At 37.3% G+C, this 25927-nt stretch overlaps 1 protein-coding gene across 5 annotated transcripts in view; it reads right to left on the bottom strand.

Annotated features, from left to right (window-relative positions):
* The window catches only part of LOC129030225 (E3 SUMO-protein ligase RanBP2), a 63829-nt gene that overhangs the window by 8412 nt on the left and 29490 nt on the right, over window positions 1-25927 (bottom strand). For 2 of the 5 annotated variants that reach the window (XM_054475313.2, XM_054475314.2), the window contains exons 10-23: window positions 24235-24416; window positions 23976-24151; window positions 23685-23808; window positions 22532-22693; window positions 22128-22265; window positions 21719-21865; window positions 20612-20791; window positions 20437-20520; window positions 17137-17272; window positions 13463-13557; window positions 7270-12415; window positions 3784-3954; window positions 3074-3166; window positions 2609-2787 (exon numbers count right to left, since the gene is read on the bottom strand). In XM_054475313.2, coding sequence (XP_054331288.1) covers window positions 2609-2787; window positions 3074-3166; window positions 3784-3954; window positions 7270-12415; window positions 13463-13557; window positions 17137-17272; window positions 20437-20520; window positions 20612-20791; window positions 21719-21865; window positions 22128-22265; window positions 22532-22693; window positions 23685-23808; window positions 23976-24151; window positions 24235-24416 — 7013 coding nt within the window. Of the gene's footprint in view, window positions 1-2608; window positions 2788-3073; window positions 3167-3783; window positions 3955-6355; window positions 6434-7269; window positions 12416-13462; window positions 13558-15598; window positions 15727-17136; window positions 17273-20436; window positions 20521-20611; window positions 20792-21718; window positions 21866-22127; window positions 22266-22531; window positions 22694-23684; window positions 23809-23975; window positions 24152-24234; window positions 24417-25927 lie in introns of those variants that run through there. The other 3 variants (XM_054475316.2, XM_054475315.2, XM_054475317.2) reach the window with 3 other exon arrangements.

The raw sequence follows: 25927 nt of genomic DNA, 5'->3' as shown, positions 1-25927 counted from the left end.
GGAATTGAGAACTTGGGCTTCCGAAGAAGATAGAATAAACACACTTCACCCTATCTCTCCTCAAAACCTATAAATAAATGCCTACACTGAAACATACAGAGCACCTCTAAGAAGCCTTGGAAAGGTGGACAAAAACAGGAAGAATAAGGATCTTGGGACCAGAGAGATAATCTGGAGGTTAAGATCCACATGGAGTTTTTCTGCCACTCCTATAACCCAGCCTGGGTGCTACAGCAGCCCAAAAAAACTGGAACTGCCAATGGCACAATGTCAACAAAAAAAGACTCTACTTTCTTCTCAAGTGCACATAAGATATCCACCCAGACCTCACAATATTTATGAGAACTGAAATTATTCAAAATATTTTCATAAACCATAAAGGAATTAAACTAGAAATCAATAAGATAATGATATACAGAAGGAAAATCACCAAATATATGGAAATAGCACAGTAGCATCTAACGTACAGATCAAAAAGAAGGTCTCAAGGAAAATAAAATATTTCGAACTGCATGAAAGAAAATATCACATATTAAAACTTGCCAGTTGCAGCTAGGAAGTGCTTAGAAGGAAACTTATAGTATTAAATACTTATACTAGAAATAAAGAATGATCTTAAATTCATAATTTAAGCTTTTTTAAAATTAAGAAACTACGCCAGACATAGTGGCTCATGCCTGCAGTCCCAGCACTTTGGGAGGCCAAGGCAGGAGGATCACTTGAAGTCAGGAGTTCCAGACCAGCCTTACCAACATGGTGAAACCCCATCTCTACTAAAAATACAAAAATTAGCCATGCCTATAATCGCAGCTACTCGGGTGGCTGAGACATGAGAATCGCTTGAACCCAGGAGGCAGAGGTTGCAGTGAGCTGAGATCATGCCACTGCACTCCAGCCTGGGAGACAGAGCGAGTCTGTCTCAAAAGCAAAAAAAAAAATAAAGAAAGAAATAAAGAAACTAGAAAAAAGTGCAAAATAAACCCAAGGCAAGAAGGAAATAATAAAGAAGAGAAATCAATAGTATTTTTTAAAACTTAAAAAAACTCCAGACATGGTTTCATTGGTGAAAACTGCTCAGCATTGAAAGGGAAAATGGCAGCAAGTCAACACACTCTCTTCCAGAAAACAGCAATACAGAAAATACTTCTCAATTCATTTTATGATACCAGTATTACCATTTTTTTAAGAGGCGGTCTCACTATGTTGTTGTCCAGGCTGGAGAGCAGTGGCTATACACAGGCACAATCATAGCGCACTGCAGCCTGGAACTCCTGGACTCCCGAGCAATCCTCCTACTCAGCCTCCCAAATAGCTGGGACTACACACACACATCACTGAGCCCAACCAGCATTACTCGTACATGGAAACCAAAGACAGTATCAGAAAACTACTAGTATCCTAATAAATATAAACCCAAAAATTTATAACAAGATTTATGCAAATTGAATGCAACCACATAACAAAATTATACCATGACCAAGTGAGGTTTACCCTAGAATGCAGTTAGTTTTCTGAACATTTGAAAATGCAATGTCATTCACAGATTTAATAAAAATCATGATTGTATCAATAGTTAAAAATTTTTGACAAAAAGGTAAAAACATTAGGTGATGATGGTCAATGTAGATTCATCAACTGTAACAAATGTACAATCTTTTCTTTCCATATAAATTTTAGAATTCACTTGTGTACATCCATAAAGAATTCCTGGCCAGGCGCGGTGGCTCACGCCTGTAATCCCAGCACTTTGGGAGGCCAAGGTGGGTGGATCTCGAGGTCAAGAGATTGAGACCATCCTGGTCAACATGGTGAAACCCTGTCTCTACTAAAAAAATACAAAAATTAGCTAGGCATGGTGGTGCATGCCTGTAGTCCCAGCTGCTTGGGAGGCTGAGGCAGGAGAATCACTTGAACCTGGAGGCAGAGGTTGCAGCGAGCAGAGATCGCCCCACTGCACTCCAGCCTGGCGACAGAGCGAAACTCCATCCCAAAAAAAAAAAAAATTCCTGGAGGGGTTTTGACTGGTGGTGTGTTAAATCTATAGATCAGTTTCGGAAAATTGATATTCTAGTTATTTTGAGTTTTCCAATCCATGAACAGTATAATACCTTTCCATTAATTTAGATTTTTTTTTTTTATTTCATCAGTGTTTTGTAGCTTTTGGCATATAGCTCCTGTGTAGAACAAAATTAAAATTCCTTCTTTCCTGGCCATAGCTGATTAGTCTAGACCCTTAAACCCATTTAGTAGCCACAACCCATTATTATTATTTGGTAAGAACATTCTAGGTCGGGCGCATCACCTGAGGTCTGGAGTTCGAGACCAGCTTGCCCAACATGGCGAAACCCCGTCTCTACTAAAAATACAAAAATTAGCCAGGCGTGGTGGCAGGCGCCTGTAATCCCAACTACTCAGGAGGCTGAGGAAGGAGATTCACTTGAACCTGGGAGGTGAAGGCTGCATTGAGCCACGAGCATGCCATTGCACTCCAGCCTGGGCAACAAGAGTGAAATTCTGTCTCAAAAATAAATAAATAAGAACATTCTAAAGTTTACTGCATCAACAAAGGCAATGGAATAAAAGGAAAATTTATTAGAGATGTTCTTACTTGAGCTTCCTGAACTTTTTGAAGCTCTGACTGGAAGTCTTCCCCATTTCCATTGTCTTCATCAGTATCACTACAGACTCCACAAAAAAATGTAGGTGGAAGTTTTAACGTATCTGCTTTTGCCTTCTCTTCAACTGTTGGTTTCTTTTCCCAAACAATAATACATTCTTTCTCATTATCTGAAAAATCCGTACAACACAAGCAAACGAAATTAGATGAAGCCCAACTTCTCTACAACAATGGTAGTCATCAATATAATCTACAGACCCAGGTAACAAGACCTGTACATACTAATGAAAAACAAGGACCACCCAGAAAAGAATATTTTCACCGGTTAGTTTTAAGTATTTTAAATCACCATGGGCATAGTAAAATTGATAATTATAGAAATTATCAGACTAGGTTATTCCTTCTAAATAGAAGACTTGTTAAAAGCATTATAAATGTCCTTTACACTTAACATACCTGCTGTATTTTCTTCCAAGGGTCTACATTTTTCTGAGCCATCCAAATATAGTTTTCCATTAAGTTTCTTGACAGCTGTTTCGAAATCTTCATCTTAAAATAGAATTGATTAAAAGAATTTCTAGTTAATTTTGGGGGGTTTTCCTTGCTTAGGGACTACCTCCAACTTCACCCTTTCTCACTCTCCACATTTGAATTGCAGCCAATTTTATATCTTTAATACCTCTCTGACTGCTAGAGCTTTAGCTCAGCCTCTCATCTTGTTTGAGCTGCTCTCATTTTAGTTCATCTTCCAATCTCCTTGTCCCATAACCCAATACTATATACCACTGTCCAACTGATTCTACTGAGACTTTTATTTAACTGTCCAGCTTAAAAACTGTTACGGCATACAAAGTTTTCCATTGGAACCTTGTCTGCCTTATCTCTCTCTTCCACATCTTTAAGATTCCAGCAAAATTATAATTATTTTAAATCCCCTCAAAACACGTGCCTGGCACATTAGTCATCCAAAAAATGCTTGCTTAATGATTGCAGCCCTTTTGATCATTATATCCATTGACCATTTACACATACATTTAGGGTAAATATCTACCTGCAAGGATATTAGTGATAAGTTCTAAGAGGCAGGCTTAAAATAATTAAACCATACTCCCAATTTTACTAAGATTAGCGGGAACAGAGGGTTTTTGAAATAACAAAAATTTTACCATCCTCCTCTTCTTCACTAACATAATCTGGTCTATTCTTGTAGCAGAAGAAAGTTGGAGGAAGTTTAAGTTTGGTTGCAAGGGCTTTCTGCTCAGCGGTTGGAGTTAGTTCATATACAATGAGAACATCATCATCTGAGGGAGAATCTTCAGGTTTTTTCTTCTCCTTTGCTGTAACACCAGTCAAAAAAATTGACAAAGATAAGGTACTAAGTATTGACATTAATACTCTAACAGAAAATAAAAACCATGGAACCTATCTATAGGTTAAAACAGCATACTGATAAAAAACACATATACTTTGATGCAGAGATGTACGATAATCATGAATTAGAATTAGCATCCTGATTTAGTGTTCTACCAAAAACCCTAAGTGAACACAGAATCTATTTAAAACCAAAGAAAACAAAAAAAATCTTATGTTTACTTAATAGTCATTGAAAAGAATTACTACAAATTTCTAGAATTTAAAAAGGTTAAAAATTTTAAAGTGTTGCCTAACTATACTTAGCATACAATAGTTTACCAAAATATCCATGCATTTGCAGCAATTGAAAAAAATCTTAAAGAAAACATAAGCAAGTACTAGTATACATATGAAACTAATCCAAAGCCAACTGTGATTAGTTCCTATAAGGAAAGTTAACAATTGCCAAGAATGGAAGGTGACTAGAGTTGCATCTAGTTTGCCTACGTTCAAGCATGATACTAGATAAAATTAAATAAAAACTGTTACTCTATGGGTAGCTAACACTATAAAATCTAAGACCATTCATATGGCTGAAAACAACCCATCCCCAGCCACCATCAATGCAAAGGGCAAAAAATTAGAAAGAGAAAAAACTTCTATATGCAACCTGTTCTGATCTATTAATGTAAAGAAGAACTTCTGGCTAAAGGAGTTTAATAAAGTAAGCCAGTCATGAAGCATGCCATGTATACCAACTGGTGACAGGGAAACATTCTGAGAACTATGGTGTGCAATATGGTAGCCTAGCCACATTCTATTAAAACCTCACAAGGTGGCTAGTCCAAATCAAGACATGCTAACAGTAAGTGTAAACACACACAATGGATTCTGAAGACTTGGTGAAAAACAATAATGTAAAATATTATTAATTTTTATATTAATTAGAAGTTAAAATGATATTTTGGACATAATGAGTTAAATCTATCAATAAAATTACTTTCATCTGTTTCCCTTTTTAACTGTTTCTTTTTATTCTTTTTAATATGGCTACTAGAAAATTTATTTATTTATTTATTTATTTATTTATTTATTTATTTGAGATGCAGTCTTGCTTTGTCACCCAGAGCTGGAGTGCAGTGACGTGATCATAGTTCACTGAAGCCTGGAACTTGCGGGCTCAAGTGATCCCTCCGCCTCAGCCTCCCAAGTAACTGGGATTATAGGCACAAGCCATTGCACCAAATGACAATTTTAAATTACATACACAGGTTATATTTTGTTTCTATTGGATGACACTGCTCTGCAGAACCAGTGCCCTTCCTTTTACAATGTTAAATTTGTCCCTCTCCTTCATTATAAACAAAAACTTAGTATCATTTCCTAGCTAGGAGAAATAACAGTATACCGTAAGATACAGATTCTTGTTCCACTTCTGCTATTACTCAGTAAAGACACCTTGGGTAAATCAGATAGCCTCTCTTGGCCTCAGTTTACTCATGTCTAAAGTCTTCATTTCTAAGGTCCCTTGGGACAATGACATTATCAGATTCAAAACAGAATAAGGCTCTATGTTCTACAGTAGTGTATAGGCACATTCGTTCTTAGGTCAGGGATTCCTAACCTAGAGCTCACAGAAACTGTACGCAAGTACACATCCACTTTTAAGTTAACACTTTTCACATTTCTCAAAGACCGTATCTTTAAAAATAAAAGATTAAGAGCTACCTTAGCTAGTAATAAAACTGGTATACTTAAAAAAAAAAATTAAGAGATTGTTACTTTATCATTGTACTTGTCTGACATGGCTAAGATGTGTTACTGGTCACTAGTGGTGAGATTTCACTTCCCTAACCTGTTCTTGAAGGCCTTCAACAGATCCCACTTCTTGTTCCACTCTAGTAGCCACACTTCTAAAAATGATCTGTGCAACATATATAATATGCAAGCTGTAGAATGCTGGCTGTTAAAAATGGGGTCCATTTTCAAATACAACATTTTTCTAAACCATGCACAAAAGAACAGCCCTACAGGGACACTCTTCCATATTGTATACATGCCGTTGCCACTACATTTGAATACTGGCAGACGTTAGTGGCTAAAGATAAACATTGGATAAAACATAGGTCTTCATTGAGCAGACGTGAAATAACAGAGCAATGAAGTACATTACAAATCAGCATCCCAGTACATTTTTAAAAAACAAACCAACAAGGGTGTCATGCCACCAGTCAAAAGGTACTTTGCTTAAACTGGCATTCTTTAACATGCATGTTGTAGTGGTAAGTACTTAATTTCATACAGCCACAGTTATTAATACTTTGCTAAGAGCTACCAGCTGCTAAAAACTGCTGTTATCTCATACTGAGAATGCTAGTTCTATACCTTTGCTCTCAGGCTGTGAGGAAGGGGTGCTAGTCCAAAAGGCCATGGGATTAGATTTAAAAAGGCTAAAATTAAATCCTAGAAAATAAAGAATATTTTTTAACATTTTGGGAAACAAAATGAATATGCTTTTAAAACATAAAAAGCCAGAATCCCTCAATTTATACCACCAATCTGATTGTCTTACATATTCATTTATCCCTGTAGTTTCATTCTTTGCTCATTTAATAAATGAGCAAGACTGACATACAACATATAAAATGAGAACATCTCAATATCACGTTCTTTTTTTTTTTTTTGGAGACAAAGTCTCACTCAGTCACTCAGTCAGGCTGGAGTGCAGTGGCATGATTTCAGCTCACTGCTACCTCCATCTCCTATGCTCAAGCGATCCTCCTGCTTCAGCCTCCTGAGTAGCTGCTAATTATAGGCACGCACCACCATGCCCAGCTCATTTTTGTATTTTCAGTAGAAACAGGGTTTCACCATGTTGGCCAGGCTGGTCTCAAACTCCTGAGCTCAAGTGATCTGCCCACCTCAACCTCCCAAAGTGCTGGCATTCTAGGAGTGAGCCACCGTGCCCAGCCTCAATATCATGTTTTCTGAGTGACAAAAGAAACTGAACAAATGAAAAAATACTTTAAAAAAAGACTCACGTTAATGCGCATGATTCAAGCATGAGTCCGTATACTGTACTGAGTTCTTTTGCTCTGAAATGTCTTAAACTAAGTTCTCTTGCTCTTTGAAACCTCACCATGAACTTATTAAGGGAGAAAAAAAAATTGCCCAAATATTTTGGGGGTGTTCACAAAGCATCATTTATATCCCAACGTTAGTATCCTACAAGAGTCTGCATCAAGCTAAACATTAAAAGAAAGAAAAATTGTGCTTAACTTTAACAACAAAGTACTTACCCTTTTCTGGTGTTTTAAATGTGTAGTTGATTGAAGATTCTTCCGTTGGAAAGGAAGCAAAGAGATTTTTGACTTTGCTATCTGAAGACTGTTCGATATCAGAGTTCTTTGACAGTTCACATTTGTTTGGTTCCACTTTGCTTTCAGATCCACTCTGGGCTACTGAACTAGTTTCACTATTGTTACTTTTCAAAGGTGCATTAAAACTAAATCCAAACAAAGACCCAGTGGCTGAACTGTTGCCAAATGCAAATGGTTTTGATTTTTCACTACTAAAAATGCTTTTAACAGACTCTGAACCAAATACAAACTTTGGAGGAGAAACCACTGCTTTTGTTGTTGTTTCAGATGTGCTAGACACTTCAACTTCTGAAGTTGCATCTGCTACATCATCACCCTGAATAACATCTGTCCTCTCTCTTGTGGTTTCTTCTAATACAGCTACAGCAATTTTGCCACATGGTGACTCTCTGGGAGTGCTTGACCGAGAAACATGAGGTGTTATCAAAGAATCTTTTTCCTGGGCTGTTTTTGCTTCATCAAAAATTGTCTTAAACGAGTCTGCAACATCCTGTAGTTTAAAACGAACAGCTAAATGCTCTACTTTTCTTTCTCCATCTGCAAAATCACATGCAGTCCACACCCATACTCTTTCTGTTCCTTTCATATTTTGCAACGTCATGTCTGGAGTTATTCTGTGATTGGCACAAAGTTTTAATACTTGGTCCCTTCTCATCACTATACGAACTTGCTTGTTATCATAATTCTGTAAAATCTTTATATCACCAATGCCCCTTTCTTTCCATTGACCAACATCTTTATCATATCTGTAGAGTTTTGCCCTGTGACTAAAAACAACTTGTTCATTTTCCTCACCACTGGATACTTCAACTAGATCAGGTAAAGGAACAACAGGTTCAAAGTACTGTCCATCTCTCTCTTCTTCTTGAGTAACATCAGATTCTTCATCAGTGCCAACTGAAGTCCCACTCTGATTCAACTTGGCAGGAGACTTAGATGGACTCAAAGCAGATTTAAAACTGAAGTTAAATCCTGTTGTTGATTCACCAAAGCGGAAAAGATTTTTTCTCACAGGGCTACTTGCCAATGGAGAAGCATGTACTGAGCTACTACTAACACTATCATCCAAAGCATCTTCCCTTAAATCATAGTTATCCCATTCTAATGTGGGCCCAGTGTTTTCAGGATTGGGTTTTATTGTTGTGTCTGAGGCACCGGCTGCACCTGTACCTGAACTCTTATTCTCTTCCTCAGTGACTTTTGTTTGATCATTTGTCAAAAATGTTTTGAAATCTTTCAGTCCACTCTTCATTTCTTCAGCTCTCTGTATTAACTTGGCAGCTCTGCCAGTATCTACAAGTTTATGGGGAGTTTGAAGTGGTATGTCCAACAGAAGCCGCTGGCATTCCTCAAATTTCTGCTTGAATTCTTCAGCCAGCTCTGGTGTTTTAAATTTTGCTGCCAACTGCTCTAGTTTGGCATCACCATCAGAGAAATCACTGGCTAACCACATCCATGCTCTATCTGATCCGGAGAGAGGCTTCAGGTTCATTGTAGTCGTTATCCAATGATTAGCACACACTTTTAGTACTTGTTCTCTTCGCATCAGCATTCTTAGTTTGCCATTGACCTCATTTTTGAGAATTTTTAAGTTCCCCAAGCCCCTTTCTTTCCACTGACTTATCTCAGCATCAAATCTAAATAGTTTTACCCGCTGTGAATACAGAACTTTTTCATCTTCTTCTCCTGTTACAAGTTCTACTTTTTCAGGCATCTGAACTACTGGTTCAAAATGGATGTCATCGCTGTCCTCAGTCTTATAGGCATCATCATCTTTCTCAAAGTCACCAGAAGTGTTTGCTTTATTGGCCATTTTACCGCATTGTGATGAGAATAATTTTTCTCCAGCACCTGTAAATCCCTTGAAATTGGGGTCTTTTTTGCCAAACTGAAATCCTTCTCCTGAAGTTGATTTTGCAAGATCTGCAAATGTAAACGTGCTACTTGTTTGGCCAAAAATCACACCACTACCATTCTGGCTAGTAATATCCTGAGCCTGGAAGCCAGTATCATTTTCAAGAGGCTTTTCACTTTTCTTTTCTTGATTTCCTGGTTCCGAAATGCCAAATTTAAATCCATCAGCAGACACAGGGATGGAAAATCCTTCTTTGGTTGACTTAAATTCTGTATTAGAAGAACCCTGAAACATACATGAAGGTGAATTTTCTTGATCCACATGCCCAAATTTGAATCCTTGCTCTGTATTGCCAAACTTAAAAGCTTTTTCTGAGAAATTACTTTTAAATCCTGTTCCCACCTGACTTCCAGAAGAGTCATGCAACTTCATTTCTGAGCCCAATGTGAAAGCTGAAGGAGCTTCTGCAATAGGTTTATGAGTTGGTTTAGAGGCATCACAAGCCACACATTTTAAGGAAGAACTCTCATTTTGTACACAGCAAACACTACAGTCCCACTGTCCTTTCCTGATGAACATTCCTTCAAATCCACTCTTTGGAGCCTTGCTTATCTCCGAAGAGGCAGGTGTTGAAATTGCAGTTGTTTGATTTTGTTTACTTGGACACTGACAAGCAATACATTTGGTAGCACTGGCTTCATTTCTTACTAAGCACACACTGCAATCCCACTGTCCTTCCTTCTTAGTGAACATTCCCTCAAATCCGCTCTTTGGAGCCTTGCTTGTCTCTGAAGAGGCAGGTGTTGAAATTGCAGTTGTTTGATTTTGTTTACCTGGATTCTGACAAGCAATACATTTGGTAGCACTGGCTTCATTTCTTACTAAGCACACACTGCAATCCCACTGTCCTTCCTTCTTAGTGAACATTCCCTCAAATCCGCTCTTTGGAGCCTTGCTTGTCTCTGAAGAGGCAGGTGTTGAAATTGCAGAAGTAGTTTGATTTTGTTTACCTGGATTCTGACAAGCAATACATTTGGTAGCACTGGCTTCATTTCTTACTAAGCACACACTGCAATCCCACTGTCCTTCCTTCTTAGTGAACATTCCCTCAAATCCGCTCTTTGGAGCCTTGCTTGTCTCTGAAGTACCAAACTTAAAAGAGGCAGGAGCTGGAACAGAAGTAGATGGACTTGGTTTATCCGGATTCTGACAAGCAACACATCTTGTAGCATTTGCTTCATTTCGCACTAAGCATGAACTGCAATCCCACTGTCCTTCCTTCTTAGCAAACATGTCCTCAAATCCACTTTTTGGAGTTTTACTCGTCTCTGAAGTACCAAACTTAAAAGAGGCAGGTGTTGGAATAGAAGTAGCAGGTAGACTCTGTTTTCTCGGATTCTGACAAGCAGCACATTTTGTAGAGCTCCCCTCATTTTGTACCAAACATACACTGCAATCCCACTGTCCTTCCTTTGTAGAAAAAACAGATCTGAAATCACTGTTAACAGGTTTAGGAAGATCTCCCTGGCCAAATTTAAATGAAGCTTGATGAACAAATGAAGATCCACTTTTGTTAGCAGATTTTGTATTCTGACACGCAATGCACCTAGATACAGTAGGTTCATTTCTTACTAAACAAATACTACAATCCCAGTGATCTTCTTTCTTTGGAGTCACCAATGCAAACCGATCTTGAACATTCTCTGGGCCAGTTTTAGGAGTAAAAACAGTTTCAGCTAATGGTGGGCCAACGAGCTCTTTATTGCTTGGGTTTAGATTTTGGCATGATACACATTTCTTAGCAGTTGCAGCATTCTTTAATGAGCAGCTGTTACAATGCCACCAAGACCCTTCTTTCTTTGCAACTTGAAATTCAAAATTCATGTTTCCAGCATCAGATTTGCAAATATCCTTGTTATCATGACTTGTGGGTTCTTTTACAATTCTGACAGCCTGATTTGATGCTGTGGCTACATTTGTTCCTGGGGCTTTTAAAATGCTCTGGGCTTCTTCAAACTTGCACTTAAAAAGTGCTGCTTCCTCAGGAGTTTTGAACCTAATAGCAAGTTGTTCTGGTTTTGGCAACTCATCTGCATAATCAAGGGCATGCCATACAAAAGATCTGTCTGATCCAGCATTTGGTGTCAATTTCATATCTGGACTGATGTAATGATTTGCACAGATTTTCAATACTTGCTCTCGTCTCATTAGAAGGCGAATTTTACCAGATGTTTTATGCCTCAGTATTTTTACATTGCCAATCCCACGTTCTTTCCATTCTTTGGATTCTACATCAAAACGAAACAATTTCGCGCGGTTGCAAAAGAATTCTTCTTCATCTTCCTCGCCAGTTTTTACTTCAATCTTATCAGGAAGAGGTACTACAGGCTCAAAGTGAGGACCGTCATCATCATCATCCCCATGGGCACTTCCTCCATCTGTCTCATGATTCTTGTTTGCTGTCTCTAAAGTGAGTGTTCCAAATACTGATTTCCCTGGACCATGGAAAGTAAACATATCATCACTTCGCCGAAAACCAGAATTCTTTTGCTGACTCGACCCTATGTTTTCTGTAAATGAAATTCCAGACACATTTTTGCTTCCAAAATTGAATGTATTTCGAGGCCCAATGGTTTGACCACCAGGAATTGGTTTGGGTCCACTATAGCCATCTCCTTGCAAGGGTTTATCTGAAGTCAGGAGACCTAAAAGGCTTTCACTGTTACTGTAAGCTGCAGGAGGGGGCTGTGTCACAACCTGTGGTGAGGAAAACGTGAAGTCACCATCATTTGATTTGAAATTTGAGTTAAATTTAAAAGGAGCTGGCTGTGTTGTGTGTGCTGGTGTTGGCAAAGATGGCCTTATTCCTTCACCCGGCATGGGCTGAACAAAATTAGTTTTCCCAAATTCTATAGCCTTAGATTCTGCAGATCTTGAAGCATGAGCTGCAATTGGAGGTTTTGTGAAATATCCTGGTTCTGGCAAAGGTGGATTTGTGCTTGTCTGTTGAACATTGTAATTAAAGTAATCATCACCCCTGGGCGATAGAATTCCTGTTGCAGGAGACTCAAAACGCAATGCAGGAGGACCATACATCTCCTGAGAGAACATACAAGCAGATGAGCTTTGCACTGGCGGTGTGTGCATCTGTTGCGGATAGGCATAAATATGCTGTTGGGGTGGAAGCCTATTCATGCCATAGACTGGGCCCTAAAAGACAGAAAGTTAAAACATTTTGTAGATTGTCTACAAAACTACAGATAACTAAATGCAAACCAATTCTCACAAACTTCAAACATGAATATGAAGTGAAGAAGATCTCATTAGGGGATGTAGTACACATCATTAACCCATTTATGCCAGGGGCTGCAAATTTTCTGTGTGAAAAATCAGACCTTGGCAATGACCTTGAGCAGTAGGATATAAATAACTCCCATAAGCTTAGTGTTCCAATAATGGAGTGCTAGGCATAAGCAGGTTAAGAGAAAACCACATTACTACAAAGATACTTGCACATATACTTGGCATATAATGAAAATTAATTATAGCATCTTAAAATCTACAGCTAAAGTCATAAAATAAATACCTTCTTCATTCCTAAACAATTTATCAAATGATGTTAACAATAATGATGATGATGATGATGATGATGATAACATTCATTGAGCATTTATTAATGTGCCAGCTGGGCACTGTTCTAAGTACTTTACATTATTATCTAATTTTAATATCCCCAAAAACCCTATGAATTAAGGTATTATTATTATCCTCATTTTACATATGAGGCAACTGATGCATTGAGAGGTTAAGAAACTTGCCTGTGGTCAAAATAAGCAGAAGAGCAAGGGTCTAAATGCACCCCAACACTCTGTCCTCAAAGCTGTCACATTCAACTACCACTGTAATATTGAGTCTTCAATCAATTGTTATACATATAGCTGTATCAGGCCCGAAAGTACTTACCACATAGTGGGTCAGCAAGGGCATTACAGTTCTATTTCTGTTAAAACAGAATGATGAAGGATCCACCACCACCACTCCCATTTTTAAAATATTCTAAATATTCACACTTATTGTAACACAAAAATAAGGTGACTAAGAAGTATAATTTCTGTATTTGGAGATAAATTTAAAATATCTACATTTTAAGGGACATAAAAGTTTTAATACTGAACTGCTCTCTTGAATTTATTTGAAGGAACCCTAAACAATTTAAAAAGGAAATAATTATAAATGTATAAATTATTCCTTTGTTACCTTTGTGGGAGTAACATTAGCTGCTGGTCTGAGAAGATACTGGGAATTATATGCTGGTGACTGACTATAATATACTGAAGGGCCAGTAGTTGCAACTAAAAAAAAAAAAAGAAAATAAAGAAAACACTGTTAAAGTCTATACTACAGTTAAGACTATCTAGGCAAGAGCTATAAATACAAAAGCAATAGAAATTAAAGAAAGATTTAACTACATAAATTTTAAATTTCTGTACATCAAAATACACCAATCAAGATTATCAAATGACAAACTAGAAAAAAATTGCTAAATATGACATGAAGAATAAGAGAATAGCATCACTGTGATCAACAAGAACAACTACCTCACAAGCATTAAAAAAGGAATAAAGAAGAAAGTAACTGTTGCCTTTTCTAAGAAAGATCAGTATGATGTGGAATTATGGACATTCAGTCACAGAAAGGACATAAGGAACCAAGATGCCATCTGATGGTCAATGCATTTGAAGTGGGCCTAGAAAATCTGCAGAAAGACTAGGTTGTATTCTGTAAACTAAAGCTATTACTGAGAATGTTCAGCTCAAAAATCACCTGACAAATTCATGGAAAGGATGTCATAAATAACATAAAATGTGTTCCCTGGCTTAAAATAAAAAGCACATCAACACTCATGCTGATGTACAAACTATCTCCTCCCTCTGTTTTGTGTGTTTTACCAGGAAACAAAACGACTAGAAGGCACCCATGTTAATGGCAAAACTACCAATAGTCATTTGCTTGAACTGTTTTATGGTAGTTTTACCAGAAAACAACCAAAAGACCTTTTATGCCTGTACATGGAAGAAGAAACAGAAACTGTGCCAAGAGGTTCCAAACAATTGCCTCTGGAAAGCACTGAAAAATCAAGACCTAGAAAAGGCTAGCCAGAAGCCCAAGTTTGATTTTGGAAACCTAACAGAGGTGAGGATAGCTATTTTGAAATTACTATGGGAAGGAAGCAGGCACAGAACACAGAACAACCTGACAGAAATGGCCCAAGAATCTTAAAGTCTTGCAAGATGTCTGTCTACATGAAAGCAAAAAGAAAAAATAAAATTTTAAATTAAAAAAAAAATCTTAGTCTGAAGTTTAAGTAGGGACTTTAATTGACTACTGACTCTAAACTGTGCGGAAAAAAACTAAAGAGCTCTAATAAATCTACTAAAAGTAATCTAATTTTTAAAAGCACCATATGAACAGACAATTTAGGAAAGAAATATAATAGGCCTCAAGGAACATCTTTTTGAAGTGAGCCTTGAAAATCCGCAAAATGACAAGGTTGCATTGTGCAAACTGAAGCTATTATGAGAATGTTCAGGTCAAAAAAATTACCTGACAAATTCATGCAAAGGATCTCACAAGGAACACAAATGTGTTCGCTGGCTTTTAAAAAATCACATTAACATTCATGTTGACATACAAATTCTTCTCCAACTGTTTTGTGTGAGTTTTACCAAGAAACCAAACAACTGGAAGGTACCCACGTTGAAGATGGCAAAACTACCAACAGCCATTTGCATGAATTGTTGAGCATGACTAGTATTAAAAAAACTTAAAAATTGATATCACTTTTGTTCCTACAAATTGGCAAAGGATTTTATAAACTAGTAAGTCAGCATTAGCAAAAGTGCGAAGATGGCACTATCAGATACTAGTGGTATGAGCATAAACTGAATATTTTGAATACCCTACAAAACTAGGACAGTGTCCTAGAATTTGTAATGGCATAAACCAGAAACAACATAAATAAAGGAACAGAATTTACAGTACTTCCATGTGATGGGATACCATGAACTCATTAATATTCAAAAAACATTTAAGTTTAAAAATGCTCAGAACTAAAGTAACACTTAAAAAACAGGCTAGCTTATCTACACACAACATAATAACATGGTAACAATCTCATAAAAAATACTATATGTATAGAGAAAGAACCAGAAGGAAATGCTCTCAAATATAAGAAGTGTTAATAAGGTGGTTAGTTTTTAGTTTTCTTCACCCTGTTCAGTACTTCTGAGTATCTCCTATGAGCTCATTAATCTTTAATTTTAATCATCTTATTTTAAAAAAACAAGGACCATCTTGATATGTTTACTTTTATTAAGGAAAAAGAATCTATGAACACAGGAACAGAAATCAGGAGATCTTGGCTCTCGCCCTTTCAGTGCCACAAAGCTGTTTTGTGAACCTGTAAATAATCCATTTGGAGTCTCCATATTTCTCAATTGTAAAATGAGGATGTCCTGCTTCTACACATTTCATAGGGTCATTGCAAGAATAAAATGAGACAATGGGAATGTTGTATTTACATGCTTGTATAAGAACAGAAGACCTTTTATGCCTGTACACAGAAGAAATGGAAATCATGACCCACAAGGCACCAAATAACTGACTGCACACATCACTAAAAAAGCCCCAGAAAAGGCTAGCCAGTTTGTTTATCCTCTTACAAGGACCTATATGATGTGTAAGGTTTTAAGAAAACAAGGTTTGAACGTTAGACATTTCACATACTTATCTATGATTTTATGACATTTAATAAGCTTGACTTCACAAAGATTTTCTGTTATTTTGCTTGTGTTGAGAAGATACTATCACAAAAGGCTAGTGGGGTTGCCTTAACTATATGAACCATCACACAAATGTGCTAATCTAAACTAGATTTTATTCTAAATCTTTCCTGGGCTAAAAAGAGAAAAAAAAAGGGCACTACTACTACCATTTCAGAAGTCTGTCGTACGTAAAAGGAACAACTTTGTTATTTCTGGCTGCCTGGGAGCAATGTATTATACTGGCAAGTGCTTTGGAGTTACACCACTGGAGTGTGAATCTCGGCTCTATCAATAACTAGCTGTATAATAATGAGTAAGTTACCTAACCTTTCTTTATCCATTTCTTTATTTATAAAAAAGGGATTAATAATGGTACCAGCCATTCTAAGTTACTGTAATTAAATAAAATTACATTCACAAAGCACTTTTGCACATAGCCAACCCACAGTAAACACTATTAGTAACCTTAGTTCATTAACTGTTTACCGTATACTCTAATAAATGTCGATACACACCCACGGCCACCTGCACATACACAAATGCTCATAGTAATTATGTAAGGCAAGTATTATCTCCACATTTCAGACAGGTTAACTTACACAGCTATTATAGTAAGTGATAGAGCAGAACTTAAAAACCCAGTATGATTCAGGTCCAAACTCCTTTTCTTTCTTTATATAACCATAATATTTCAAATTAAGTAAGATTTCCTATATACGATTTCCTATATAATGTCCTGCCTCTCATCATTATCATCAAAATAATTCCCCAGAGGTGTAGGCTCTTAATTAAGCATTTCTTAGTGCATAACTCTATTCATTAACATTTTTCAATTTAAGGAATAATCTCATCTCAGCTCATCTGAGGTGTGGATTAAGTGTTCTTTAAGCCTTTATATACATGTGATCACATACAGCTCGTTTTTTCTGCTTGGGGTTATAAAAATCTCCGTAACACCAAATACAGCTTTTGAAGTAACATATAAACAGACGTTGACATGTATATTAACAAACATATATAAACAAGGTGATTTCACAAGTTATCTACTTAAAAGAGGGAAGTAAAGTAGTTTCACTAAAATATGCGATTATCCACTTGCCAGCTCACCTGTTAGTGGAGCCCCATGAAATGTCTGTGACCCCTGATACCCATCAGGCACTGAGTCTGGTCCATAATTCTCTGTGGGCCAACGATGAGGGGATGCTGAGTTACTGCTATTTAGTTTCAATTCCTGCATTTCTTTCTATTGGAAGAAAAAAAAAATCAAATAATTTTAAACATTTAATTATATCATGCCAGAAACAGTGCTGGGGAAGCTTACTCTTTTAAATTTAAATAACTGATTTTTTTTTTTTTTTTTTTTTTTTGAGATGGTGTCTTGATCTGTTGTCCAGGCTGGAGTGCAATGGCACAATCTTGGCTCATGGCAACCTCCACCTCCTGGGCTCAAGCAATTCTCCCACCTCAGCCTCCCAAGTAGCTGGGATTACAGGCGTCAGCCAGCACGCCCGGCTAATTTTTGTATAATAGTAGAGATGGGGTTTCACCGTTTGCCCAGGCTAGTCTTGAACTCCTGACCTCAAGTGATCCACCACCTCAGCCTCCCAAAGTGCTGGGATTATAGGTGTGACCCACCACGCCCGGGCCTGATTATATCTTTTGAAAGTTTCTATTTGCCAATGAGTTCTAGCCAAGTTCTACCTGGTGCTGATTTTAAAATATGATTCTTAATTTGTTAAAAATTTATCTGTTCCCATTTTCATTCGTTAATACAAAACCTAATTCATTAACTCTCTCACCTAAACAAATAACCTCCTAAATGATCACACCTTCATTTCCATTCTACACTTGCCTACATTAACCTTTCTGACGTTCACCTCCAGCCAAGACAATTCCCTGCTCAAAAAAACAAGTACCTAGAAACTAAATTTCTTTCCCCAACTTTCACAGTCCTCTAACATTACACTGACCATCCTTTCAGTGTGTTCTTTCTACACTGCAATCTGGACTACCTGACATTCCAAATCACCTCCCCAAATTAGCTTTTCACTTAACTCCGTGCTGAAACAAAATACAACTCATTCTCAAGGTGATGTTCAAATGCTCCACCAGGAAAGGGAAAAAAGTAGTAGCTGCAGAGAAATTTATTATGTATATAATAATATGTCCAACGCACTTAAACTCTTAATTTTTATACTATCTACACTGTTAGGTAAACAATATTAGCTCCTATCTTAAAATGAGAGAAAGGGATGCAGGGAATAACAGCTGGAATTTGAACCAGATCTGACTCCAAAAATGGTTTCTTAACACAACTCTGCTGCCTTGACAAGACGGCAGATAGATACAATGCCGTCTAGTGTAGCTATGTGGCTACCTGATCTCTGCTGAAGAAAACTAAATGACAGCACCATACCCAACCCTAGAACCTATAAAATGTCCCCTTACAAAACAGACACTTAACAGGAAATTGTTTTTCCAAAGAAATTGTAGTGGTATCAGAAAACAGGTAAATTTTGAAAAGTTTCAAACTTCTCTGTATCAGCCCAGGAATCCGACCACTTTTAACAAGTGAGGTCAGGGACAGATCTAGCATGTCGGCTTTCTTTTTCCACAAGTGTTTCAAATAAAAATTTCCCAGAAAAACCTAACCATGAGGTCCAAAACTATCTCAATTTTCAAGCTAAATAAAATTTCCCCCACTCATCCATCTACAGTGCCTAGTCCAGATGCTACACATACACATCCAAGAAATAAGAAACTAGTGGAATCACCTAGAAAACTTTATGGTCACTGTTGGTATCCACACCAGAGCTTTGAATTTGCAATCACTGCTGTAACTGTAATTTTTAACATTCAATGTGATGAGAACTGGCTTCAATAATTCTCTCGTTTTTAAAGATAAGAAGCCAAATAGTCACAAAGGAAGTGAATGGCCCAAGATCATTAATTAATGGCAGAGTCAGTACTAGTACCAAGCTTTTCAAGCTCATGGACTAGTGCTCCACTATACTTCCACAGAATACAATGCTGGGAGCCTGAAACCTGTATGTTAAGTCAAAATTGTATGTAATTGTCATAGGCCACGACTACACAGAATTAACATTCAAAATTTTTGTGAAAATTCAAAAATGTCTTCCCCACCAAACAGTATTCTCTTAAGTTGCAAATACTGCTGATCACACTGTAATAATCGCCACACATCAGCATATCCTTGATGTAACTTTAGCAGTATATTTAGTTCTTGCCTGATAAGCATGAAAGAACCTACTTTTATTTCCAATTCCAAAAGTCAAGCTCCTTTGAACCCTATTGTTAAAATAAGATATATACACATAACTATTTCCTTACATAATTAAGTCAAATTCATATGGAAGTATTAAAATATAGTAGGACTTTTTGAAGCTCAGACTTTTCAATTCCTAGCTACACATTTGAAACACATGTAATCCACAGCTAATCTGGGAATGAACTCATAGACCAGAGTATGATTAGTACATTGTAGCAGTTCCATCACTCAGGAAACTTCTCTGTGCCAGGAACTCTTATATTTTAAATAAAACAGTTTCTACCTTTGAAGGTCTCACATTTTGTGGAAGATGAGGAGAGAGACACATAAAGTACTTTCAAAAATATGGTAAAGGGTTGGGCGTGGTGGCTTACACCTGTAATCCCAGCACTTTGGGAGGCCAAAGCGGGCAGATCACCTGAGGTCAGAAGTTCAAAACCAGCCTGGCCAACATGGTGAAACTCTTGTCTACTAAAAATACAAAAATTAGCTGGGCGTGGTGGCGGGTGCCTGTAATCCCAGCTACTCAGGAGGCTGAGGCAGGAGAGTCGCTTGAACCTGGGAGGTGGAGCTTGCAGTGAGCCAAGATCGCACCATTGCACTCCAGACTGGGCAACAGAGTGAGACTCCATCTCAAAACAAAACAAAACAAAATATGGTAAAGGGTCAAGACCGAGGTATGTAGGCTGGGCACAGTGGCTCACGCCTGCAATCCCAGCACTTTGGGAGGCTGAAGCAGGAGGACTGTTTGAGCCAGGAGTTCAAGGCCACCCTGGGCAACATGGCAAAATCCCGTCTCTACAAAAAATACAACAATTAGCTGGGCCTGGTGGCGTGTGACTGTCTGTAGTCCTGGCTTCATGGCAGGCTGAGCTAAGAGGCTCTCTTGAGCTAGGAGGTCGAAGCTGCAGTAAGCTGTGATCATACCACTGTACTCCAGCCTGCACAACAGAACATGACCCTGTCTTAAAAAAAAAAAAAAAAGACCAAAATGTCCCCTTGCCATACTATTTGGATGGCAGGGGGACATTTTCACCAGCTTCAGAAAAAAAGTGAGAGAGTGGCCAGGGAATGAATCTTGGAATAAAAAGTACAGCTAGAGAAATTAAGTGACTTACCTTAATGGCCTCTACCTGTTGGCAAATCATTTTCAGTAAAGAATTCTGATCTTCTGCCCATCGAGGTGGTGTTTTGGGAGAATACTAAAAAAAAATAAAAATAACAAAACAGCATTTAAAACACTTAGAACAGAAACAATTTCACAATGAAATGATTCCATTCTTTCCTGTTTACCTTGTAACTTTTACTTGGTGATAGTGAATATTTGGTAGGAGATGGTGTAGAATGTTTTATTTCTGAATCTGCATTTCGCAAAGAACCATTTTTATAAAGAGGACCTCCTTCACTATAGTCTTCGAGTTCCTGCATGACTGAATTAAGCATCTCTTTTACAGACTCCAGGGGCACAGGCAACTAAAAAGACATTAATTAAGGGCTTTCATTTGCAAAAATTCCAAAAGTAAAAACTCTAAAATGATATATTTTATCTTATTTACATTTTTGTCACTTTAATAAGCACTTTACACTTTAAATAATAATACACGTGAAAGTGGTTTTTATCTTTTTTCTTTGTTTTTCTGTTGTTTTGTATTATTTTTTTTTTTGTCTTTATTCTATAATTTTTTTCTTCATGAACACAGAAAAGTGTTGTACAATCTAACATCTTCTGATTCTGAAGTCCATGGTCTTTCTATTACTTCTGTTAACCATGATAATTGTAGAGGAATGTTAACTTGGAAAGCTCTTCCAAGTGAACAAAATAAGTTAGATGTTTTCTAACTGATTTTCAATGGTGACAGAAATACAGATGCTACAATACACCAGACAACATAAATCCTAATAAAAGAGTAGTAACACAAATTAATCAACAAAACACTCAGAAGACTGAACATAATTTAACATCATCATGACAATCTCAAACAGCTGACAGCAAGAAAACAAGGGCGTTCATAATGGCTGATGAGGATGAGAAGAAATGCTCTTAAGTTGTCAGCAACAACTTTCAATTTCAGCAAAGTTCATTAAGAATTAGTCCTGAGGCTATATTTGTTTTGATTACACTGCTAAGATAACAAAATCAATGTCTTATCTTAGAAATCTCTTCTAATTCCCCAAGAAGTACTTTTTAAGAGCATATACCTGGATTCCCAAGTTTAAAAAGACACACCAAACCTAAGACAAAGCAAGCAAATATAAGCATTTAGACACACACATCCCTTCTGTGCATTAGTAACAACATATTACTGAGTATTTTTGAAATTACCAAAATATAAGACCAACGCAAAAACACTGACCAGTGGGTTATCAGTAAGAACGTACATACAACAACCTGCTACTTACTTTCTTGACCACTGAAAGATTTGAATCACTGTCATCTAAAATCTTTATTAGGTAGTCCCTGGTCTTTCTCAGATAATTTTTGCATTCTTCTTGTTCTTCAGGAGAAAGGGCATCATTTTCAATGTCTTCTGCCTTCCTGTGAAAAATCTATACAAATAGTGCTTTTATTAAATCATTAGTTTTTTAAAACAAAAAACTTTTAGCTTGGCCACGCATGGTGGCTCATGCCTGTAATCCCAGCTACTCGGGAGCTGAGGCACAAGAATCGCTTGAGCCTGGGACGCAGAGGTTGCAGTGAGCCAATATTGTGCCACTGCACTCTAGCCTGGCCAACAGAGAAACCCCATCTTTTAAAAAAAATAATAAATAAATAAATAAAACTTTTAGCTCAAGTACCACATCTACTTACCAGCGCAAGATTCCAATAAGAAACAACACTTTTTATAGATTCAAAAGCAGTCATAGCATCTTCTATATTTCCATTTACTGCATCCAATATAGCAAAAGTTATGTGTGCGTCTTCTTCATATTCAACAATTTCTGATGCCTAAACACACAGAATAGTTTTTAGTCAAATTGTTTATACTCAGAATACAAAACCCAAATGATTTTCCAAAGATTTTATGTGATCTTAAGAGACAAACATCTCATTACTCTTCTCTGTCATATCTTATTTGTGAGAGCTAGTGAATTTAGAAAACAAGATTACCATTAAATAACAAGGCAATTAATTTAAGCAGTTTATAGCTCCATGTCTTTGTTTATAAACTGGAAATTCCCATCTCCAATAAATTCATAAAGGAACTCTGTTACCTGAATGTCTACACTATGAAAATGTTTAAACAGAGGATCAATAGGTTCAGGAATACTGTTCTTCTTTTTTATTATCTTCAACAATGGCAAAACTTTCTTCCAATAATGAACACTTCTCCCTATGTATTCTCGTTGATCATAAAAAGAATTAAGACCGCTGCCCTAAAAAAGAAAGTTAAAAGCACACAACTTTAAGGAACACACATGATTAGATCTAAAGTTCATTTACAAGTTGTGAGAACTGGCTAAAATTTCAAGTCAAAACCAAATGGTACCTCAATAGTCATTTGTTCAGCTTCCAAATACTGTAATAACTAAACCACCTTAATACCAGTGATCATTCTACACTCAACTTTTTTTTCTTTTTGAGACAGAGTCTCGCTCTGTAGCCCAGGCTGGAGTGCAGTGGCGTGATCTCGGCTCACTGCAAGCTCCGCCTCCTGGGTTCACGCCATTCTCTTGCCTCAGTCTCCCAAGTAGCTGGGACTACAGGCGCCTGCCACCACGCCCGGCTAATTTTTTTTTTTTTTTGTATTTTTAGTAGAGACGGGGTTTCACCGTGTTAGCCAGGAATGATCTCGATCTCCTGACCTTGTGATCTGCCCACCTCGGCCTCCTAATGTGCTGGGATTACAGGCGTGAGCCACCGCACCCGGCCTCTACACTCAACTTTTAAACGCTTCTAATGACACCACCCTAACATAGCAATCCAAACTACTTTTTAACAGTTACCATTTTTAGATAGCTGAAACCTGCCTCTTCTGTAGTGTCAGTTTGTTCAAAAGGCTGACCATCTACACCTAATGGTGACACAAAACACACCTTAAATATTTAGAAAGATCTATAATGGTCTTACCTACAAAGCCTTGTGCTAATTTTTTTTTAATTTTTCAGGCTGAATAATTATCAGAACTTAATTATTAAGGAATAACAGTAACAGCTCAGCTAATATGTAACATTAACTGTGTGCCAGGCACTGCTCCTCTAAGTGCTTATATTTAACTACATTAACTATTTTGCAGCAATAAAAAACACATCTGTCATAATATGACCAAGCTGCTGTTTTCAGAACAAAAAAACTTTCAATGAAAAGTTCATGATTTTAAAAAATTAAGGTAATGTTCTTTAAAAATGCTTATACTTTAAAACTCACCGTTTTCTGAAGGCATTTTGCCCAATGCACAAGCAGAGCAGGTTGAAGGCCATGTTTTTCCTGGGCTCTTAGAGTGTTTATTTCATGCTGAACTAGAAGTCTCAATTTTGCTGCGTTTCCAGGTCTAAAAAATAGTTCAATTTACTAAAATTGCTTTCTAAATACACAGTTCAGCGCTTACATACATATATGTTAATGGGTCACATGACAAATTAAATCTTCACATGAGGATTAAATCCCTGGTAAAACCTATGCACTAAGTGAAAGCAATATTTTTGTTTTACTACTTACACTGCTTTTCTGTGAATCAGAGTACAAACCGCATCCCACCAAGATTTTTGTCTTTCTGTACAAAGCTGTTTACACACAGGAAGGGGCAGGCATAACGGCTGATAGGAGCTGTGGTGAGAATTACATTTCTCCTTTAATTGTAAGTGGCTGGTATATACTACTCCAAGGAGAAATACCTGTTTTATTTAAGGAAAAGTTAAGTTAGAAAAAACAATTAAACAAAATTCAGAATATTTCATTTGTTAAAATCTTTGCTTACTTCAAGATCTAAAATACATATTGATTCAGGTGCATTTGTTTCAAGCCTTGAGGTTTCCTGGGGCAAACGATGGAAAAGCTGTTTTAGCCATTTTCGGATTCCAGGTAAAGCAGGCAATGAATTCCACTGTAAGCCAAGCCAAGTAAGGTGCTGAAGACTACCATTATGTGCTCGAATAGCACCTGAAAACAAATTAAAAAATTGGCTTAAGGGTTTGAAATTTTTCCTTGTGCCATTAGTTTTGCCAACATAAGCAATTCACATTATATATATATCTTAATTATATAACTGCTTTTCTATATCAAAGCTGGAGGGAATTCTATGTTAGGCAAAATCTCATGTTCTTATTAAATGCATTCTCACTTGATTATTTCTAGAAATTTTAATAAAAATAGTAGTGATGAATAATGTTTAAGTCCATCTTTAAAAATGACACTGACTAGAACTCAGTAAACCAAAATCAACTGACAAAAGCCAAATAAAGAACACCCAACCTAATAAGAAACCCCAAAACAATGGGTTTTCCTTTAAGTCATTAAAGCAATGGAACATCACTGTATTAATCCATCAGTACAGTAAAGAAATCTGTTTTTCTATAAGAAAGTCAATATTGAAAAGGTTATGCGCAGTCAGGAGTTTGAGACCAGCCTGGCCAGCATGGTGAAACTCCGTCTCTACTAAAAATACAAAAAATTAGCCGAGCATGGTGTCACGTGCCTGTAGTCCCAGCTACTCGGGAGGCTGAGGCAAGACAATTGCTTGAACCTGGCAGGCGGAAGTTGCAGTGAGCCGAGATTGCGCCACTGCGCTCCAGCCTGGGCGACAGAGCGAGACTCTGTCTCAAAAAAAAGAAAAGAAAAGAAAAGGTTATGTGCTTCTGGAAGCATAAAGAGGTATAATCTTTCTGTCATTCTGGCAATTTGCAAGACTTAAAGATGTTCATGTCCTTTGTCTCAGTAATTCTGTTTTTAGGTATCTCTATGGAAATAACTTGCAATGAAGACACTTTTTGTTGAAGTTTTTATCAGAGTATGATTATTAACAGTGGAAAAGCTGAAAACAACTTGGATGCCCAATAACAGAAAGTAGCAAGCAAATTACGACTACTTCATAAAAAAGATTATATTGCCAATAAAAGTGATATTTATAGTTTTAATACAGAGACTATGGGAGAGAATTCATGAAAGAAGCAAGATAAATCATACATAAACAACCATTTAGATGAAAAATATGGCCAGATGCAGTGGCTCATGCCTATAATTCCAACACTTTTTGTTTTTGAGATGAAGTCTCGCTCTGTCGCCCAAGCTGTAGTGCAGCGGTGTGATCTTGGCTCACTGCAACCTCCACCTCCCGGGTTGAAGCAATTCTCCTGCCTCAGCCTCCCAAGTAGCTGGGACTACAGGCACATGCCACCAAGCCCGGATAATTTTTGTATTTTTAGTAGAGACGGGGTTTCACCATGTTGGCCAGGATGGTCTCGAACTCCTGATCTCAGGTGATCTGCCCGCCTCGGCCTCCCAAAGTGCTGGGATTACAGATATGAGCCACTGTGCCGGGCCTAATCCCAACACTTTGGGGGGCTTAGGCAGGAGGATCACTTGAGCCTAGGAGTTCGAGACTAGCCTGAGCAACAAAGGGAGACCCTGTCTCTACCAATTAAAAAAAAAATTATCTGGGCAGAGTGGCATGT

The sequence above is a fragment of the Pongo pygmaeus genome, chromosome 12 (genome assembly GCF_028885625.2).
Source record: "Pongo pygmaeus isolate AG05252 chromosome 12, NHGRI_mPonPyg2-v2.0_pri, whole genome shotgun sequence".
NCBI classification, from domain to species: Eukaryota; Metazoa; Chordata; class Mammalia; order Primates; family Hominidae; genus Pongo; species Pongo pygmaeus.
The sequence above is the reverse complement of the archived record's forward strand: the minus strand, read 5'-3'. Positions and strand labels throughout refer to the sequence as shown.